Genomic DNA, 22,406 nt, shown 5'->3' on the forward strand with positions numbered 1-22,406 from the left:
TGTCTGTCAGTTTTGGGCCGAATTTCACGAAATTCAAACTCAGTCGTCCTTAGGGTGCAACGGTGATATAATAATACGATTTTTTAAATCGGATAAAAATTATGACCTCTATAGGGTCCACAAGGTAAAAACGTGATTTTTCGTACAATCAGGGGCCATAATTCAGGAAGTTACAATCCGATATGCACGAATATCGAAAGGAACCGAGATCTTTAGGTTATAAACTTACATTTCAAGTTTCAACAAAATCGGATAAAAATTGTGACCTCTATAGTGTCCACAACCTTGATATACCATATTTTTACGCTATTTGAGAACGAACGGCGGCCATTTTGTCTGTCAATTTTGGGCCACTTTTCACGATATTCAAACTCAGTCGTCCTTAGGGTGCAACGGTGATATAATAATACGTTTTTTTTTAAATCGGATAAAAAGTATGACCTCTATAGGGTCCACAAGCTAAAAACGTGATTTTGCGTAAATCAGGGGCCATAATTCAGGAAGTTACGGTCCGATATGCGCGAATATCGAAAGGAACCAAGATCTTTGTGTTATAAACTTACATTTCAAGTTTCAACAAAATCGGATAAAAATTGTGACCTCTATAGGGTCCATAAGCTAAAAACGTGATTTTTCTTACAAACAGGAGCCATAATCCATGAAGTTTCGATCCGATACATGCCAATATCGAAAGCAGCCGAGATCTTTTGGAGATAAACCTATATTTCAAGTTTCGTCAAAATCGGATAAGAATTGTGACCTGTAGAGTGTCCACAAACAAATTGTGGCCGGACGGACGGACAGACGGACGGACAGGGGCGATGGCATAATACGTCTAAATGAAAATGTAGGCGTATAAAAATTGTGACCTCTATAGGGTCCACAACCTTGATATACCATATTTTTACGCTATTTGAGAACGAAGGGCGGCCATTTTGTCTGTCAGTTTTGGGCTGATTTTCATGAACTTCGAACTCAGCCGTCCGTAGGGTTGTAATGGTGATATAATAATACGTTTTTTCAAATCGTATAAAAATTATGACCTCTATAGGGTCCACAAGCTAAAAACGCAATTTTTCGTACAATCAGGGGCCATAATTCAGGAAGTTACGGTCCGATATGCGCGAATATCGATAGAAACCGAGATCTTTGGGTTCAACAAAATTGGATAAAAATTGTGACCTCTATAGGGTCCACAAACTTGATTTACCGTATTTTTACGCTATTTGAGAACGAACAGCGGCCATTTTGTCTGTCAATTTTGGGCCGATTTTCACGAAATTTGAACTCAGTCGTCCTTAGGGTGTAACGGTGATATAATAATATGTTTTTTTAAATCGGATAAAAATTATGACCTCTATAGGGTCCACAAGCTAAAAACGCAATTTTTACGCTATTTGAGAACGAACAGCGGCCATTTTGTCTGTCAATTTTGGGCCGATTTTCACGAAATTTGAACTCAGTCGTCCTTAGGGTGTAACGGTGATATAATAATATGTTTTTTTAAATCGGATAAAAATTATGACCTCTATAGGGTCCACAAGCTAAAAACGCAATTTTTCGTACAATCAGGGGCCATAATTCAGGAAGTTACGGTCCGATGTGCGCAAATATCAAAAGGAACCGAGATCTTTGGGTTATAAACTTACATTTCCAAGTTTCAACAAAATCGGATAAAAATTCGGAATGTTTATTCCTTAATTACCTATATACAGCCGGCGTGTGTACTCATTAACGCCTGACTGATTCCTTAATCTCCCTTAGTTCTTAATTAAATAAAACAATTGACTACAGAATAATTCGTTTTGTAATTCATTTTAATTTAAGATCCAATTTAGATTGCCTACAACTTTTAAACTTTGAAGTCTTGAACTCTTAATTAATTTTTTACAATATGGAACTTATTGGACGAACACTTTTAATATGGAAATAATATACCGGTCCAGCTATGTGTTTTTACTGCGAGCACTTCGCTTTTCCACATAAAGTGTAGTGTCGTTAATATTTGTCATTAATTAATCAATCCGACTATAAAAGTTATACAGGCATAGGTCATAAATTAATTTACACGTCGGTGTTAGCAGTGAGTGTTAGTGGGATTAAGAATGTTGATTAGGTAATTATCTTTTTTTACGCCGGCCAGATCAAAGACATCACTCTAAGTGGAACGTGTGCATAATACCTCATGAACGAACTAATGGTAGAATCGTACACCCACACATTAATTGTATAAAATAATTAAGTTTTACTCATCAGTTGTTTATAATTATTATTTACCCAATAATTATTGCTCACCAGTGTTTTTGTAATCAAGTAGCCTTGTATTATTTGTTGATTGGCGTTTAAACAACAATAGTTTATCGTCTTTTTAATAAAAGTATTTTACAATTGCATTGACAGTTTTATCACTCACCAAACGGCACCAGGAACTCCACGTATGATACCGTGCAATTTTTGTGCCAAAGTTTAACCTCATTTACTACACCCGTAGGACATGTAACCGTAAATGGTAATAAGATTCCCAGCGTTGATTGGCTGAGAAATGAGGGCGATCTATTGTACATGTTATGCATAGTCATAGGAAAATTCCATATTCACTGTAAATTTCAAATGGAGTTACAATAAAAGTTGTTCTTTATGTATAGAAATGGTTATTATTATTATATATAGCTAATAATGAATATATCGACAAATGACTGGCGCCATTTGTATTTCTGTACTTAAGTTTGGTATATCAAGTATTACGGGGTTATCCAAATTACCGGTAAATGCGCTAATTTCTTGAGTCGTCTTCATTTGACACGTGGCCTATTAAAACAAAGGCAGCTTAAATGGATCTACGGCATGATACGGCATTTGAAATTCACTCTAAAATATTCCAATCACAAATGAAAGACGATAATTCGGTGATTATGATTAGGACAGTCACGTGGTAATTGGACCGTCAACAGACGCTTGTCAACTTGCCGTGTGTATTGATAGTGCTATATTGTACAGACGGTGAGATATTGTATAGATAATGTATATCCTATGTGTAGTGCCTGTGACGTCACCAGCCAATCAACCGGATTAAGGTCGTAATTGAAAAATTGAAAAGCGTTTTGGCGTGTCGGACACTTAAACGTTAACAGCCGACTTAATTTTAATCAGATTGGTGAGAAGTTGCCGTAAAGTTGATATAGTAACCATGGGCTATAGGTACATGTAATTTAGATTTTTGATCTTACGTGGTCTTTAACTTTTGGCATTAGAGCGTTCACAAGGTTCAACAAAGTGAAACAAGAGCCATAACTCTAGACGTAATAAACAGAAATCATTGAAATTAAATAGGCTTCTTCATCTCACTAATGTAAATAACATATATCATTTTAAAAACAATTGGATGATAACTTTTGGCGTTAGAGCGTTCACAAGAAATTGTGGACGATGGACGGGTGGACGATGGACGGGTGGACGATGGACGGGTGGACGATGGACAGACGGACGGACGGACAGACGGGGGCGACGGCAATATACATCCCCTATGTCAATGTGGGCGTATAAAAAGCATAAATAATAGGATACAAAAACAAGCCAAGTAGGCTTATATTAATTTGCTTCCTTCTGATTTGGGTGTATAATATATGTACAATGTCGAATTATATATGGTACAGACAAAAACTAATTGTTATGACATCAGGATGACATAGGGAGTAGGAGTTATAGTTAAAAGACATTTTTATAACTGATTATTTATGTAAGCCTTTTTACACAACCAGAAATAGAAAATTAACATAAGACAAGATTAACCAGTCTCTTGAGTGTCTCTTGCTTTCATTTTTAATTCAGTCTATGGGAGGTAAATTAGGAACTATACTAATAGGAACTAGACTAATAATTACTAAGACTACACTTATAGTTATTTGTCGTTATTTATACATCTCCCCTTTTTAAGAAAGCAAGCACTACTGTGATTATTCTAATCATCTATGGAAATCAAACACACAACACTAATTGTCATAAATATATCGACGTGGAGGTTTTACTAATCTTCCACTCCTTGTCGTTGTACTATTTGCGACTGGGTCATTGATTGATGGCTGTTCAGTTGGTTGTGGATTTCTTTCATGAATTTGATCGGTTTCCTCTTCAGATTCTGAGGAGTAAACTTCAGCTCGAATTTGTTGTTTGGCGGATTGCACCTTAGTTGTTTTCTGCTTTTCGACTGGAGATTTACTTCGATATTTCTGAAGATTTCTTAGATTTCTACGAAATGTTCCATCTGAAGTTTCGATGATGTTAAGTTCGATTTTCAGGATCAGATGACTTGACAACTCCTGTTTTAGACCATTTCTTATCGTTGTCAAATTTTATTCGAACTTTATCATTTATATTCAGCTGAGGTAGATTTCTAGCACCATGACATTTGTTAAAATAATGTTCAGATTTCTCCTTCCTCTTTTCATCATTTTGTTGTACGAGTTGGTGTTTTGGCCATTTTGGTTTTAACTCATCAGGAAGAGTTGGTAATTCAGTCCGAATATTTCGACCTATGAAAAGTTGACTAGGAGAATATCCTGTTGAAGCAATTGGTGTAGTTCGATATGCTCTAAATGCTTGAAAGACATAATTTTGACGTAAAATTGACTTTGCAATTTTAACTCTGGCTTCTGCTTCACAATTTCCTTGTGGATAATGGGGACTTAAGAACTGATGATTGATATTTGTTGATTTAGTAAAGTCTTTAAACTCTTTTGATGCGAATTGGGGGCCATTATCGCTAACCAATTCTTCTGGATCACCCCAACGGAAAAACATGTTCCTTAATTTTCCAATTACAACTGCAGTTGTCGGTCTATTTAGAAATGCAATTTCAATGTATCTTGAATAATAATCAGTAACTACAAGATATTGATCATTCTTGTATTCACACAAGTCAGCACCAATCTTGATCCAGGGACCTCTTGGCAAAGTTGTTGTTATCAATGGTTCTTTCCTTTGAGTAGGTTTATATAGCTGGCAAAATTTACAATTTTCCACTAGTTCTGCAATGTCTTTGGAAATGTTTGGCCACCATACACAAGATCTGGCTCTTTCACGACATTTTGTTACTCCTTGATGCCCAACATGTATGTTGTATAAAGACTGTTGTTGCATACTCTCTGGCATCACGATTCGTTGTCGGTAGAGTAGGAATCCTTGTGAGATAGACAAATCACCACAAGCTTTGAAGAAACATCTGATGTTTTCTGGAACTGACGATTCTTTCTGTCGCCATCCATGTTTAGTAAAATGTGCAACTCTCTGAATTTGAGCATAATTTTGGCTAACAAGGTGAATTTCCTTGAGTAGTCTATCTTTAATTGGCATGGTTTGTATGACAGCATCTGCATACAGGTCAACATCTGAAATTTCAATTTCAGCTGTTTCGCTTAGAGGTGCTCTGGATAAATTATCCGAGACAACCATATGTTTTCCTGGAACATGTTCAGCAACAGGATTAAATCTTCTCATACGCATAAGTAGTCGTTGACAAAGGATTGTTACCTTATCAATATCATGTTTGTTAATAAGCGGTACAAGAGGTTTATGATTTGTCATCAATGAGAATTTATCCAAACCAATATGATAACATGAAAATTTCTCACATGCCGAAACTCCAGCTTCTGCTTCACCATTTCCTTGTGGATAATGGGGACTTGAGAACCGATGATTGATATTTGTTGATTTAGTAAAGTCTTTAAACTCTTTTGATGCGAATTGGGGGCCATTATCGCTAACCAATTCTTCTGGATCACCCCAACGGGAAAACATGTTCCTTAATTTTCCAATTACAACTGCAGTTGTCGGTCTATTTAGAAATGCAATTTCAATATATCTTGAATGATAATCAGTAACTACAAGATATTGATCATTCTTGTATTCACACAAGTCAGCACCAATCTTGATCCAGGGACCTCTTGGCAAAGTTGTTGTTATCAATGGTTCTTTCCTTTGAGTAGGTTTATATAGCTGGCAAAATTTACAATTTTCCACTAGTTCTGCAATGTCTCTGGAAATGTTTGGCCACCATACACAAGATCTGGCTCTTTCACGACATTTTGTTACTCCTTGATGCCCAACATGTATGTTGTATAAAGACTGTTGTCGCATACTCTCTGGCATCACGATTCGTTGTCGGTAGAGTAGGAATCCTTGTGAGATAGACAAATCACCACAAGCTTTGAAGAAACATCTGATGTTTTCTGGAACTGACGATTCTTTCTGTCGCCATCCATGTTTAGTAAAATGTGCAACTCTCTGAATTTGAGCATCATTTTGGCTAACAAGGTGAATTTCCTTGAGTAGTCTATCTTTAATTGGCATGGTTTGTATGACAGCATCTGCATACAGGTCAACATCTGAAATTTCAATTTCAGCTGTTTCGTTTAAAGGTGCTCTGGATAAAGTATCCAAGACAACCATATGTTTTCCTGGAACATGTTCAGCAACAGGATTAAATCTTCTCATATGCATAAGTAGTCATTGACACCGGATTGGTATCTTATCAATGTCATGTTTGTTAATAAGCGGTACAAGAGGTTTATGATCTGTCATCAATGAGAATTTATCCAAACCAATAAGATAACGTGAAATTTTCTCGCATGCCCAAACTCGGGCTAGACATTCCTTTTCTATCTGAGCCCATTTCTTCTCACTTTCAGTTAGTGTTCTTGAACTGAAAGCTACTGGTTTTAATTCTGCACCATCTCTGATAAACAATGCGGCACCAAGACCAAAGCTGCTTGAATCAGCACTCACTACTATTGGTTTGGTCTTATCATAAAATGTTAATACTGGGGCAGACAAAATCTTGATCTTGATCTCTTGAAATGCAGATTCCTGATCAGGACCCCAAAACCAAGCTGTGTCATTTCGTAAAAGACTGGATAACGGATTCAAGACTGTAGATAGGTTTTCTATATCTGCCCAAATAGTTGACCATCCCTAGAATTCTTCTTAGTTCAGAGATATTTTCAGGACGTTTAAGATTTGTTATAGCCTTGATCTTTTTAGGATTAGGACGAATTCCATCTTTTCCTAATATGTGTCCGAAATACTCTAATTGTGGTTGTCTCGATTCTGTTAAGGACTTGTTCTAGACATTTATCATGCTCCTCAACAGTAGGACCATAAATAATAATGTCGTCCATTATTGCATCACAACCTTCTAGACCTTCCAGTAAATCTCCCATAACTCTTTGAAATATTTCGGGCGCACTGGTTATACCAAAATGGAAATCTCTTAAAATTGAATCTCCCAAAGGGTGTTATGAAGGTTGTAAGAATCTGACTATCAGGATGTAGTGGCAGCTGGTGAAATCCTGATGATCCATCTAATTTTGAGTATATTTTCATTCCCACGAGTTTAGGAGCTATAACGTCCAGTGTTGGTAGCATAAATCTTTCTCATTTGACTGCTTCGTTGAGACATTTCATATCAACTCATATGTGTAATTTCCCTGAAGGTTTTAAAACAGGAACCATTGGAGCGCACCAATCAGTAAGCTCTGTAATTCTCTCTATAATGTCATCCTTCGCCATTCTATTAAGTTCCTCCTTAACTTTATCTAATATGGGGAAAGCAACTCGACGTGCTGTGGAAATACTGTAGGGTTGAATATCCGGTTTCAACTCAACCTTTACCGGCTGGCAATTGACATTACCAATGGCACCAAATAGCATATCTTTGACCTTTTCAACCCTCTTGATCAGGTTCATAGCTGTAGCGACACCTCGACTCAAAAGATTGTTCGTATTTCCACCTTTTTGTGACGTAAGCATTGAACTTGTAGAGTTTGTTCTTATAGTAGGTTTCAGCAACAAATTTTCCTCTGCAATTCAAATTACCACCTTGACTACTCAAAATAGACTTGACAGGTTTCAACAAAGCAGGTCTTGGTTTCATGGCCATATACGACTGATCTGTGACAATGACAATATCAGCACCAGAATCTATCTTGAAGGAGATATTAGATCGCTGATTCTCAAACTGACTTTCCAGGGCTCTTCAGCAGAATCATTAAAATTTTACTTCAGCATCAATTTCATCGACTGATCCCAAATAAAATTTACTCTCTGTAGCAGCACTGTTGTCTTCATATTGGTAATCATAATCATCAATTTCTACTTCGATCAGCCTAGCTTTGGACTTTTTACCCCTGTCTCTCTGTCGTGATCTACAGCATGTTGCATAATGATTGAAATTTCCACATTGATGACATTTCTGACCTTTAGCTGTACAATTACTAGCAGCATGTCTGTAATTACATTTATCACAGAGTGGGTAGTTGTTGGGCCTCTTCTGAAACTTTGGTTTATTATGATAGTCTTTCGGGTTTCGGTAGCCTGGGTTTCTTCCACAAATTTCTTCAACTTCCTTCTTGATACTGTCTGGTGTCGGCATACTACTAGCAGCAACAGTTTGGATCTGAACTTGAGACTTTACCAATTCAGACTGACGTACTTTAGCTATTGCCTTTTCTAAATCTAGATCAGCTATCAACTGTAAGTCTTTTGACAAATCTTTGTCGAGAATACCAATTACGATTCTGTCCATTATATTCATATTTTTACAGCAGGGCTTAAGCTGAGCTTTGTCCGCTAAATCATACAGACTTCTAATGAAACTTTGGACTGATTCACCTGCCTGTTGAACCCTCTGATTGAGAGAGAGAGAGAGAAATGGGGTTTAACGTCCACTCGACACAAACTAGGTCATTTCGGGACTAACATATGGTTTTTAATTTTATTTCAATAATTCGCTTGCGCATAGGGGTCTTTAGCAGTGGGAGGAAACCGGAGGACCCGGAGAAAACCCATGAGGTTGGACAGGCGACCCTACTCCTCGTCACGTACAACCGGGGATTCGAAACCACGCCAGTCGACTCAATGACAGACCTTATGATACAGCGTGCGCACGCTAACCATTCAGATATCCACCCACCCCCCCCTCTGATTGAAGTTGGCTCTTTCGTGGATAGTATTTACTTTAGGGATGAAGTATCTTTCAAAACATTCCAAAACTGTATCATAATCATGGCTGTCCTCACCATCTAAGTTGAAAGACTTGAAAATGCCCTCAGCATTCTTCCCCATGCTATATACCAGTAATGCAACTTGGACTTCTCCCTCATCTTAATTCAATTTCGAAGCAATTCTATACTGACTAAATCTTTCCTTCCATTCTAACCATTGTGTTGGCTTAGTAAAATCAAAATTTTCTGGTTCAGAAATTTTTGGCATGATTTTGTTTTGGTTTGACTTTAGTTGGACTATTTTGATAAAATTCTTCAAAATTCAGCTATCAGCAACATGGATTTTGTTCTGATACAGTAGACTACCACTTCTGACACCATGTTATGACATCAGGATGACATAAGGACTAGGAGTTATAGTTAAAAGACATTTTTATAACTGATTATTTATGTAAGCCTTTTTACACAACCGGAAATAGAAAATTAACATTAGACAAGATTCTATGAAATCATGAATGGCATAAGGCATTTATGAAAATCGAATAATGATTAACACTTTTATAGACTCAAAACCATGAAAAGTGTCTTGTTGAAAACTATTTCCCTGCAACCGTACAAGTTAGAAACCATTTTGTGGTATCTGTATGATCGTATGGGTTAATTCTATTTGTTGATTTGAATAAAATATCATAATTTTAAAAACATTACAAATGAGACTCATTAGAATAAAATATCTGTTTTGATGGCTAAAAATACAGTTTTTGTCCAAATGACTCATTTCCGGTGACAGTGAAAATGTTAAATTGGTTTGACCTAGTCAGAATTGGCATGAGGCATGAAATGGTAAAACAAAACAGAAGATAGGTTGCCAGGCAACGAAACATACGCCCACAACAACTAAATTGTCCGGGCAGTCAACAAGGGTTGTCGCATATTTTTACTTTTTTCGGTAATGAAACATTTATAATACACTAAAATCTGATTAAGAGCAACAATTTACGAAGTAATTATCAGAAAACTATTAGAATTTGTTTGGTTTTTATAAAGTTCTACCCCATGCTAACGTTTTGTATGCAAAGCTTTTAATATCATAGATTTAACTGTTCAAGTCATAAAAATTCATTGAAAATCAATATACTTGTTCGTCTCAAGATCTTAAACTCTGTGTATCAATCTGAAGTCAATCGGATGATAACTTAAGGGCCATAACTTTGGCAGTAATTATCGGAAATCGTTGAAAATCAATAGGAATCTTCGTCTCATGACCTCAAACACTGTGTATAAATTTAAAGTCAATCGGATATTAACTTGAGCCTCAAGAGCATCCACAAGATTTTTTGAAGTGATCAAGGGCCATAACTCTGGCAGTAATTATCGAAAATCGCTGAAAATCAATAGGCTTCTTCGTCTCATGACCTTAAACACTGTGTATAAATTGAAAGTCAATCGGATATTAACTTTGGCCTCTAGAGCATCCACAAGATTTTTCAAAGTGATCAAGGGCCATAACTCTGGCAGTAATTATCGGAAGTCGCTGAAAATCAATAGGCTTCTTCGTCTCATGACCTTAAACACTGTGTATAAATTAACTTGAGCATCAAGAGCATCCACAAGATTTTTTGAAGTGATCAAGGGCCATAACTCTGGCAGTAATTATCAGAAATCGCTGAAAATCAATAGGCTTCTTCGTCTCATGACCTTAAACACTGTGTATAAATTGAAAGTCAATCGGATATTAACTTTGGCCTCTAGAGCATCCACAAGATTTTTCAAAGTGATCAAGGGCCATAACTCTGGCAGTAATTATCGGAAGTCGCTGAAAATCAATAGGCTTCTTCGTCTCATGACCTTAAACACTGTGTATAAATTTAAAGTCAATCGAATATTAACTTTCACTTCTAGAGTGTCCACAAGCAATTGTGGACGCTGGCCGGACGGGGGCGACGACAATATACGACCACATTTCAATGTGGGCGTATAAAAATCGAATGATAATTAAATCTTTTACAGGCAAAAAAGCATGAAAAATGATGCATGCAAAATTGCCTATTTCTCGTCAACTGCGCATATTACAAATTAAGTTTCACATACATTCTCTTCGTATGGATTACTGCTACGAGTTTTAAAAGGTACGAAGAAATATTTTAAAATATGAAGATGCTGAATGGGTTGTAAATAGCTTAATTTTACACCCTTGTTCACCTTTTAATCGAAATAGCCTGAAAACAAACTAACAATGAAAACGTTAAACATATTTCCACATTTGCATAGCACACATGTTTTAAAATGAAATGGACGCAGAATTAGCCAATCAATCTAGCAATATCAGTTCTATTTATACAACGATGACTCGACACGATATCACTTCCATTTTCAACAAAATATTTATATTGGATTACAGAAAAAAACACTAAAATTGTCCTTTGCATGACAGACAATTGATTCAAATTTGAACAGAATTAATCATTTATTAAAATGCAAATAATCTAAAAACAAATGCGATTTTTTGTACAATCAGGGGCAATAATCCAGAAAGTTATGGCCTGAAATGTGCAATTATCAAAAGGGACTGTGATTTTGGGATATAAAGATATGTTTTAAGTTTCATCAAAATCGGATAAAAATTGTGACCTCTAGAGGGCCCACACACTTCTACACAATTTGCGTACAAAGAGCGGCCATTTTGTCGGGCAGTTTTATTTCGATTTTCCCGAAATTTGAATTCAACCTTCATTATGGTGGAATGGTGATGTATTTAAACGAGTTTTAAAATCGGACAAAAATTGTGACCCCTAGAGAATCTGCAAGCTAAAAATGCGATTTTTCAAACAATTAGGGGACATAATCCAGGAAGTTAAGTTCTGGTATCCGCGATTATCAAAAGGAACCAAGATCTTAGTGTGTAATGGTGATATATTTACACGTTTTATTAAATCGGATAAAAATTGTGACCACTACAGGGACCACAAGCTAAAAACGTGATTTTTATTCAATCAAAGGGCCATAATTCAGGAAGTTACGATCCGATATGCGCGAATATCGACAGGAACCAATATCTTTGGGTTATAAACATGTTAAGTTTCATCGAAATCGGATTAAAATTGTGACCTCTAGAGGGTCCACAACATTGATTTACCAGATGTTTACACTATTTGCATACGAGGGGCAGCCATTTTGTCCCGCCAGTTTTGGCCTGATTTTCATGAAATTTGAACTGTACAAACAAGTTTTTTTTAAATCGGATAATAATTGTGACCTCTAGAGGGACCACAAGCTAAAAACATGATTTTTCGTACAATGAGAGGCTATAATTCAGGCAGTTACGATCCGATATGTGCGAATATTGAAAGGAACCAAGATCTTTGGGTTATAAACTTGCATTTCAAGTTTCATCAAAATCAGATCAAAATTGTGGCCTCTAGAGGGTCCACAACTTTGATATACCAGATGTTTACACTATTTGCGTACGAAGGGGGGCCATTTTGTCTGGCAGTTTTGGTTCAATTTGCATGAAATTCAAACTCAACATTATGGGCCATAATTCAGGAAGTTACTATTCAATATGTACGAAAATCGACAGGAACCAAGATATTTGGGTTATAAACAGGCATTTGAAGTTTCATCAAAATCAGATGAAAATTGTGACCTCCAGAGGGTCCACAACCCTGATACACAATATTTTGACACTATTTGCGTCGGTTTCGGTCAGATTTTTACGAAATTCGAACTCAACCATCGTACAATCAGGGGCCATAATTCAGGAAGATATGGTCCGATATGTGCAAATATCGAAAGGAGCTGAGATCTGTGGGTTATAAACATACATTTCACGTTTAAACCAAATCGGATAAAAAATTGTGACCTCTGCAGTGTTCACAAGCTAAAAACGTGATTCTTCGTACAATCAGGGGCCATAATCCATGAAGTTACAGTCTTACCGAGATCTTAGGAAGATAAACCTATATTTCAAGTTTCATTGAAATCGGATAAAAATTGTGACAGACAGGGGCGATGACAATATACGTCCATATGAAAATGTGGGCATATAAAAAGTGATACTGAAAAAATGGTTATTTCTCGGCACGAGAAGACATTAGAATCACTTTTTTGATATCTCTATGATCGTATCGATTCATGTTATTTGTCCATTGAAATTAAATATCATAATTTTATACGAATAATGAATATCACTTACTTAAAACAAATATTTGTTTTTGAGGCTAAAATGGCACTACTTCCAGTGATAATCAAAATGTTATATCAGTTTTAGGAAATTTTAAATGGCATTAGGCATCACATAGTGAAAATTTTATGAAACTCGAATAATAATATTGACACTTTTATCGACCAAAAACCTTGAAAAGCGACTTGTAGAAAATCGTCTATTTCTCCGCAATTGAAGAAGTTAGAAACCATTTTATGATATCTATATGACCAGATGGGTTCATTCTATTTGTTGATTGGAGGCAAATATCTTAATTATAAACAAATTACACATAAAACGCAGTTAAATAAAATATTTGTTTTGAAGGCTAAAAATACAGTTTTTGCCCATATGACACCATTTCCGGTGACAGTGAAAATGTAAAATTGGATCTGTCCAGTCAAAAATGGCATTAGGCATCACATGGTGAAAAAAATAATAGAAAATCGGATTATAATTAACTCGTTTACAGGCAAAATAATGTGAAAATTGACTCATGCAAAATTGCCTATTTCTCGGCAACAGCCGATTAATGCTACAGGTTCATGAAAGTTGTCAAGACATATTTTAAAAATGAAAAACCTGAATGTGTTGTAAATAGCACATTTTTACACCCTTTTTGACCTTACATCAAAATGGCACAAACGCAAAACCGAAATAAAAAAAAACTAAGCTAGACATATTTTGCGTCTTAGTAGGAACATTCAGCTTGATCTATTAGATTTGTAAACATTAATATTTGCTCTTTAAAAGAACTTCAGACACGTCAAAATTGAAGTTTTGGGCAAAATTACGTCACTTCTGGTGCCGACAGGAACTTTTATTAGTACAAGAAAATTGAGAATTTGCACGGAGCATATGGGCTTTTCTTTTACACAAATCAGGCAATAAATAATTAACCCAGAACCCATAAACTAAAATTAAAATGCGAAAATCTTAAAAAGTGATCCTGACAAAATTGGTTATTTCTCGGCAAAGGAAGTTGTTAGAAACTGTATTGATTAATATTATTTGTCCATAGGAATCAAATATAATAATTTTTTATATAAATAATGAATATCGCTTACTTCAAGCAAGTATTTGTTTTAGAGGCTAAAAATACAGTTTTTGCCAAAATGACGTTACTTCCGTTGACAATGAAAATCTTAAATTACTTGTATGAAATCGTAAATGGCATTAGGTATCACAGTGAAAATATTAAGAAAATCAAATAATAATTGACACTTTTATGGACCCAAAACCTTGAAATGTGACCTGTTGAAAATCGCCTATTTCTCCGCAACTGAACAAGTTAGAAACCATTTTGTGATATCTATATGATCGTATTGATTCATTCTATTAGTTGATTGGAATCAAATATCAAAATTTTAAACAAATAACAAATTTGAATAAATTTTTTGTTTCAAAGGCTATAAATATAGTTTTTGCCCAAATTATGTCATTTCCAGTGACATTGAAAATGTTAAATTGGTTTGATCTAGTCAAAATTGACATTACGCATCAATTACATTATTTTCAAAACAATCATTACCAGACCAAAGGAAATCATCAACATGCATTAAAAATAAACCATTCAATTTCTGAAACATTAAACAGATTTCCACATGAGCATTGGACCCGTGCTATAAAATGGATGCAGAATTAACCAATACATCCTGCAATATCAGTTCAGTTTATACAACAAAGACTCTACGCCATGACATCACTTCCATTATCAACAAAATATTTAAATTGGAATACAGAAATAACCATGACAAAAAAATTGATTAAAATTTGAACAGAATTAACCTTTTAAAAAGCCTTATTAAAATGCAAAAAATCTTAAAAAGTGACACTGACAAAACAGGTTATTTCTCGGCACGAGAAGACGTTAGAAACACCTCCTTGATATTTATATGATCGTATTGATTCATACTATTTGTTCATTGAAATCCAATATCATAATTTTATACGAAAACGAATATCACTTACTTCAAACAAATAGTTGTTTTGGAGGCTAAAAATAGAGTTTTTGCCAAAATGACATTACTTTCGGTTACAATGAAAATGTTAGATCAGTTTTAGGAAATCGTAAATGGCAATAGGCATCACATGGTGAAAATTTTATGAAAATTGAATAATAATTGACACTTTTAGAGACCATAAACCTTGAATCGTACAAGTTAGAAACCATTTGGTGATATCTGCATGATCATATGGGTTCATTCTATTTGTTATTTGGAATCAAACATCATAATTGACACTTTTTTGGACCAAAACCTTGTGAAACCCTAATAATCCGAATCAATAATGTTTCAAACAAACTTCACAGTGTGAAACTCTAACTAGAATTGCGATGCAGTAATGATGGGTTTCACCGGTGCCACGTTACCCTTGAACTTACGTCAATTCTGGAGTCCTGTTACCCTTGAACTTATGTCACTTCCGGTACCAATGAAACTGTTAAACAGATTTCCACATAAGCATTGAACACGTGTTATAAAATGGACTCAGAATAAACCAAATCCAGCAATATAAATTCCATTTATACATTTGTTACCATGTGTTACAAATGTCAAAAGATTGGTTGCCAGGCAATGAAACATACGCCCACAGCAGCTAAATCGTCCGAGCAGTTGACAAGGGTTGACGCATATTTATTCTTTTGTAGGTATAATTTTTGTCGTGTGAGGGTTCACAAGGTTCTACAAACTGAAACAAGGGCCTTAACTCTGGAAGTAATTTACCGAAAATTTTGAAATTTAACAGGCTTTTTTGTTTTACTAATTTAAATAATGCATATAAATTTCATACAGATCAGATAATAACTTTTGTCATTCGAACATTCACAAGGTTCACAAAGTAAAACCAGGGCCATAATTCTAGAAATAATTGATGGAAATTGCTGAAATTCAATAGACCTCCGTTTCACAAATTTAAATGATGCGTATAATTTCATACATATCGGATGATAACTTTCATCAATCGAGCATTAACAAGGTTTAACAAAGTGAAACAAGGGCCATAAGTTTATAAATAATTATTGTAAATTGCTGATATTCAATAGGCTTTGTGGTTTCACTAATCTAAATGATGCATACAAATTTCATACAGATCAGATGATAACTTTTGCCTTGGCGTAGAATGTTCACAAGGTTCAACAAAGTGAAACAAGGGCCATAACTCTAAACATAATAAACTGAAATTGCGCAAATTCAATAGGATTCTTCTTTTTACTAATTTAAATGACACATAAATTTCATACAGATCGGCAAATAACTTTTAATGTTATAGCGTTCACAAGGTGCAACAAAGTGAAACAAGGGCCATAACTCTAGAAGTAATAAACGGAAATTGCTGAAATTCAATAGTACTCTACTTTTTACTAATTTAAATGACACATAACAAAGTGAAACAAGGGCCATTGCTGAAATTCAATAGGATTCTTCGTTTCACTAAATCGAATAAAGCATACAAATTTCACAAAGATAGGATGATAACTGTTGGCGTTAAAGCGTTTACAAGGTTCAATTAAGTGAAACAAGGGCCATAACTGTAGACGTAATAAACGGAAATTATTAAAATAAAATAGGCTTCTTCATCTCACTAGATCGTTCACAAGGTCAAACAAAGTGAAACCTGGGCCATAACTCTAGACATAATAAAAGGAAATTATTATCTCACTAATGTGAGCAACATATATCAATTTTAAAACAATTGGATGATAACTTTCGGCGTTAGAGCGTTCACAAGGTCCAACAAAGTGAAATTTCTCCGCAACTGAAGAAGTTTGAAACTATTTTGTGATATCAATATGTTCGCACAGGTTCATTCTATTTCTTGATTGTAAGCAAGTATCTTAATCATAAACAAATTACAGATACGAACCAGTTCAAAAAATACAATTTTTGCCAAAATGACATTACCTCCGGTGATAATGAAAATCTTATATTACTTTGATGAAATAGTCAATGGCATTAGGCATCACTAAATTTTATGAAAATCGAATAATAATTGACAATTTTATGTACCATAAACCTTGAAAAGTGACTTGTAGAAAATCGTCTATTTCTGGGCAACTGAATAAGTTAAAAACTACTTTGTGATATATATATATATCATATGATCGCATGAGTTCATTCTATTTGTTGATTGGAATCAAATATCTTAACAAGCCAACATAACAGTGAGGAGAGTTATTGTGTTCCAAAGTCTCAGCCAATTAAATTGCTTATCACTCTGCTTACCCTGAGCAGAAAATGCTCATTATCGAACTTAGTCAAGGTATTGATGTACTGAAACTATACACCAAGTTTCATCACTCTCACTTAATTAGAACTAAAGTTATCGTGTCCCAAAGGATCAACCAATCAGAAAATGCTCATCTTCAAACTCCATCAAGGTATTGACCTAATAAACACCTACACCATGTTTGAACACTCTAGCTCAATTAGAATGAGAGTTATTGTGTCTCAAAAAGTGTGATGGACAGACAGACGAATGGACAGACGGACGAACCAATTTTAACAGTGCCCTGCTTTCTTCGAAAGTCAGGGGACAATTATAAACAAAAAATAAGTTTGACTCAGTTGAATAAAATGTTGACAAAATGACACCATTTCCGGTGGCAGTGAAAATGTTAAATTGCTTTGACCTTATCACAATGTGCATTAGGCATCAAATGGTGAAAACAATTTCAAAATCGATCAATAACTGAAACTTTTATAGGCAAAAGAAACATGAAAAGTGACTCGTGCAAAATTGCCTATTTCTCGGCAACCACTTAAGTTGCAAACTTACTTTCATATAGATTGTCTTCATATGGATTATGGCTACACGTTTATAAAAGTTACGAAATGAAATGAAATGAAATGGGGTTTAACGTCCTACTGTTTTGCTCCTATACTGAGCTAATGATGACGGGCATACGCCATACAGTGTGCTATGAGGGAAATTTTGCCCAGGCAGCGGCACTATCGCCTACTCTTATATCGAATTCCAACTGCCAAGTGATCTTTTACATGCATTCTAATGTATACACTGGACCTCGGTTTTTCGTATCATCCAAAGGACTAGACAGCTGTCCTTGTCAGGCCTAAAAGTTACGAAGAAATATTCTAAAACATGAAGATGCTGAATGTGTTGCAAATAGCTTAATTTTACACCCTTTTTCACCTTTTATTCGAAAGGCCCGAAAATGAAATCGAAATTAAAAGATTGGTTGCCAGCCAACAAAACATACGCCCACAGCAGCTAAATTGTCCGAGCAGTCGACAAGGGATGTCACATATTTATTTTTTTGTAGGTAATTAGGGGAATTTAATAGACAATTTCATACAGATGACATAATTTTGGTCGTTTGAGGGTTCTCAAGGTTCTAAAAACTAAAACAAGGGCTGTAACTCTGGAAGTAATCTACAGAAATTGTTGAAATTCAACAGGCTTTTTCGTTCTAATTCAAATAATGCAAACAAATTTCATACAGATCGGATGATAATTTTTGTCGTTCGAACTTTCACAAGGTTCAACAAAGTAAAACAAGGGCCCAAACTCTATAAGTAATTGACGGAAATTGCTGACATTCAATAGGCTTCTTCATTTCACTAATTTAAATGATGCATATGAATTTCATACAGATTAGGTGATAACTTTTGTTGTTCAAGCTTTCACAAGATTCAACAAAGTTAAACAAGGGCCATAACTCTAGATGTAATTACCGGAAATTTGCTGAAACTCAATAGGCTTGTTTGTTTTACTAAGATAAACGATACATATAAATTTCATACAGATCGGATAATAATTTTTGTTGTTAGAACATTCACAAGGTACAACAAAGTGAAACATGGGCCATAACTCTGGCGTAATTAACTGAAATCACTGAAATTCAATAGGCTTCTTCGTTGCACTAAATTAAATGATGGATATCAATTTCAAACAGATCGGATGATAACTGTTGTCATTAGAGCGTTCACAAGATTCAACAAAGTGAAACAAGGGCCATAACTCTAGATGTAATTAACGGAAATTGTTGAAATTCAATAGTATTCTTTCATTTACTAATTTAAATGATGCATATAAATTTCATACAGATCGGATAATAACTTTTATTGTTAGAGCATTCACAAGGTACAATAAAGTGAAACAAGGGCCATAACTCACGGCATAATTAATGGAAATTGCTGAAATTCAATAGGCTTCTTCATTTCACTAATTTAAATGATGCATATCAATTTCAAACACATTGGATGACAACTGTTGTCATTAGAGCGTTCACAAGATTCAACAAAGTGAAACAAGGGCCATAACTCTAGATGTAATAAACGGAAATTGCTGAAATTCATTAGGCTTCTTTGTTTTACTAATTTAAATGATGCACATAAATTTCATACAGATCGGATAATAAATTTTGTCGTTAGAGCATTCACATGGTACAACAAAGTGAAACAAGAGCCATAACTCACGGCATAATTAATAGAAATTGCTGAAATTCAATAGGCTTCTTCGTTTCACTAACAGATCGGATGATAACTGTTGTCGTTAGAGAGTTCACAAGATTCAACAAAGTGAAACAAGGGCCATAACTCTAGATGTAATTAACGGAAATTGCTGAAATTCAATAAGCTTCTTTGTTTTACTAATTTAATTATGCATATAAATTTCATAGAGATCGGTTGATAACTTTTGTCGTTAGTAGAGCGTTCACAAGGTGCAACAAAGTGAAACAAGGGCCATAACTCCTGTAGAAATTAACAGAAGTTATTGAAATTATATAGGCTTTTTCATCTCACTAATGCAAACAACATATATCAATTTCAAAGCAATCAGATGATAAATGTAGTCTGTAGAGTGTTCACAAGAAATTGTGGACGATGGACGGACGGACGGACAGACGGGGGCGACAGCAATATACGACCACATTTCCATGTTGGCATATAAAAACCTGAGCGCAAGATTCTAAGCGCCTTTACAGGCCAAACCCTTTAAGTCGTATCAGATTTTAAAAAAATAATATTTCCCTTCAAAAGTGGTACCGAACTGTCAAAATAAAACAGTTTTTTGTAAAAATTTAAATTTGCTAAATTTGGCACCTAATATCTACGACAGTTTGCCAAAAATGAAAAATCAAAAGTAGCGTAGCTATGTGCCATGTCTCTGGCTATGCCAAAATGTATAGAAAGTTAAAATATAACAATTATTGTTAAAATTATGCCGATATTTTTAAAGATAGGTTGCCAGGCAACTAAATCGTCCGGGCAGTCAACAAAGGTTGTCCCATATTTTTACTTTTTTTCGGTAATGAAACATTTATAATACACTAAAATCTGATTAAGAGCAACAACTCACGAAGTAATTATCAGAAAACTATTAGAATTTGTTTGGTTTTTATAAAGTTCTGCCCCATGCTAACGTTTTGTATGCAGAGCTTTTAATATCATGGATTTAACTGTTCAAGTCATAAAAATTCATTGAAAATCAATATACTTGTTCGTGTCAAGATCTTTAACTCTGTGTATCAATCTGAAGTCAATCGGATGATAACTTTATCCTTTAGAGCGTCACAAGATTTTGCAAAGTGATCAAGGGCCATAACTCTGGCAGTAATTATCGGAAATCGCTAAAAATCAATAGGCTTCTTCGTCTTAAGACCTTAAACACTGTGTATAAATTTAAAGTCAATCAGATATTAACTTTAGCCTCTAGAGCGGACTGACGGACGGGGGCGACGACAATATACGACCACATTTCAATGTGGGCGTATAAAAACGACAACTTCAGTGATTTTGGACATATCGCACTGTGGTAGAACGTTCAAAATAGCTTTATACTCTAAGTCACACCCACTTTCCCAGTAAAACCGAAGACATTGATCCGACAAGTAATTGCTGAGTTATAAGCAAAGTGGAAAAAGAAAAATAAGAATGAAAATAATCCGAACAAAAACAATAGTGTTTCACACAAGCTCCGCAGTGTGAAACCCTAATAAAGTCATAAAGAATGGCATATCAAATGTCGATGTAAATTATTCCTTTGGAAAATTTGACAACCGCAAACACGTTTTCCTACCACTCCAATCCATGAATACAGCAACTACACAGTGGCCTAACAAGTCTAGCTGGCTGACTCGAATTCCAATCAACCAAATTCAATGTGGTCCAATATAGCCTACCTGAGGTGGCTGACCCGAATCACAAACAACCGATCGTCGCAGGGTATGGGGGCCTCACCCTCCTGGAGAAAATTTTGAAAATGTAACCGTTGCAAATGCGTTTTTCTGCTATTCTAGCCCGTGAGTTAAGCAACTCCAAAGTTGTCCTGTTATATAGTATCATACTATATGTGTTGTCCCTTTAATGTAAGGTTGTATGTATGTGAGGGAGTGCATACACTCCAGTGAGAGAGGTCAGTTTACTTGTGGTTGTCAGTGTGGGAGGACATAGCACTGAGTTGTAGTTTTGATAACAGTGAACTGGAATAAACTCTTTTACAACTTATACTTTTCTACATATGATTATATGATAACTATACCACGTGGAAAAACAACGTTCTCGAGATGATAAAATAAAAATATGAAGATATTGTACATGTTAGACTTGATTTATACAATGTAAATAAAATGATTAACTATGACGAGGATCATTAACCTATACCCGTCAAGGAAAATAAACTAGATATTAAGGGAATTACCCCCGAAAGACGAACACAATAATATAATGAAATTTATTTTATGATCAGCAGTGGAATACCGCGTTTTATCAGTGAAATAAAAGTGTTATTCCACTGGCTAGTTGTTTTTACCTAAAATGATTGTAAAATCATAAAGTAAATAGAACATTTGTCGTTTTGTCGTGAATGCATGAGTGAAAATATAAACGTTTTCTTGCTTAGAGATGAAATAAAATATGTTTTTCACTCTAAAACGACAAATATCCTCTATATAATTTCCTTGTCGTAATCCCGTGTCAAGGTCGTTGAGAATCAACCCGCACCGACTTCATGTTTTTACTAATAAATAATATTAAAAGTAATGAATGGAGTTAAATACCTGTCTATAATATGTCTGGCAGTTAGTTTGACACAAGCAAATGTTACAAACAAGCAAGGATTTGTAGTTTTTGACAATTTTTATCGAATAAACAACACAATTTTCCCCGAACTCTACAAAAATACTACGAACTTCTCGTGGTCCAATTTCGACCAATAAAATTGCTTGCTTGAGATAGCCAACT

At 35.0% G+C, this 22,406-nt stretch overlaps 1 protein-coding gene across 3 annotated transcripts in view; it reads right to left on the reverse strand.

Moving 5' to 3' along the window:
- LOC126828352 (alpha-aminoadipic semialdehyde synthase, mitochondrial) overlaps positions 1–22,131 on the reverse strand; it is a 219,948-nt gene extending 197,817 nt beyond the window's left edge. For 2 of the 3 annotated variants that reach the window (XM_050558074.2, XM_050558076.2), the window contains exon 1: positions 21,976–22,131. In XM_050558074.2, the coding sequence (XP_050414031.2) occupies positions 21,976–22,012 (37 nt within the window). In that variant the 5' untranslated portion in view covers positions 22,013–22,131. The remainder of the gene's footprint in view (positions 1–21,975) is intronic. The other variant, XM_050558072.2, reaches the window with a different exon arrangement.
- Between the last annotated feature and the right edge of the window lie 275 nt (positions 22,132–22,406).

This window comes from Patella vulgata, chromosome 7 (assembly GCF_932274485.2).
Source record: "Patella vulgata chromosome 7, xgPatVulg1.2, whole genome shotgun sequence".
NCBI classification, from domain to species: domain Eukaryota; kingdom Metazoa; phylum Mollusca; class Gastropoda; family Patellidae; genus Patella; species Patella vulgata.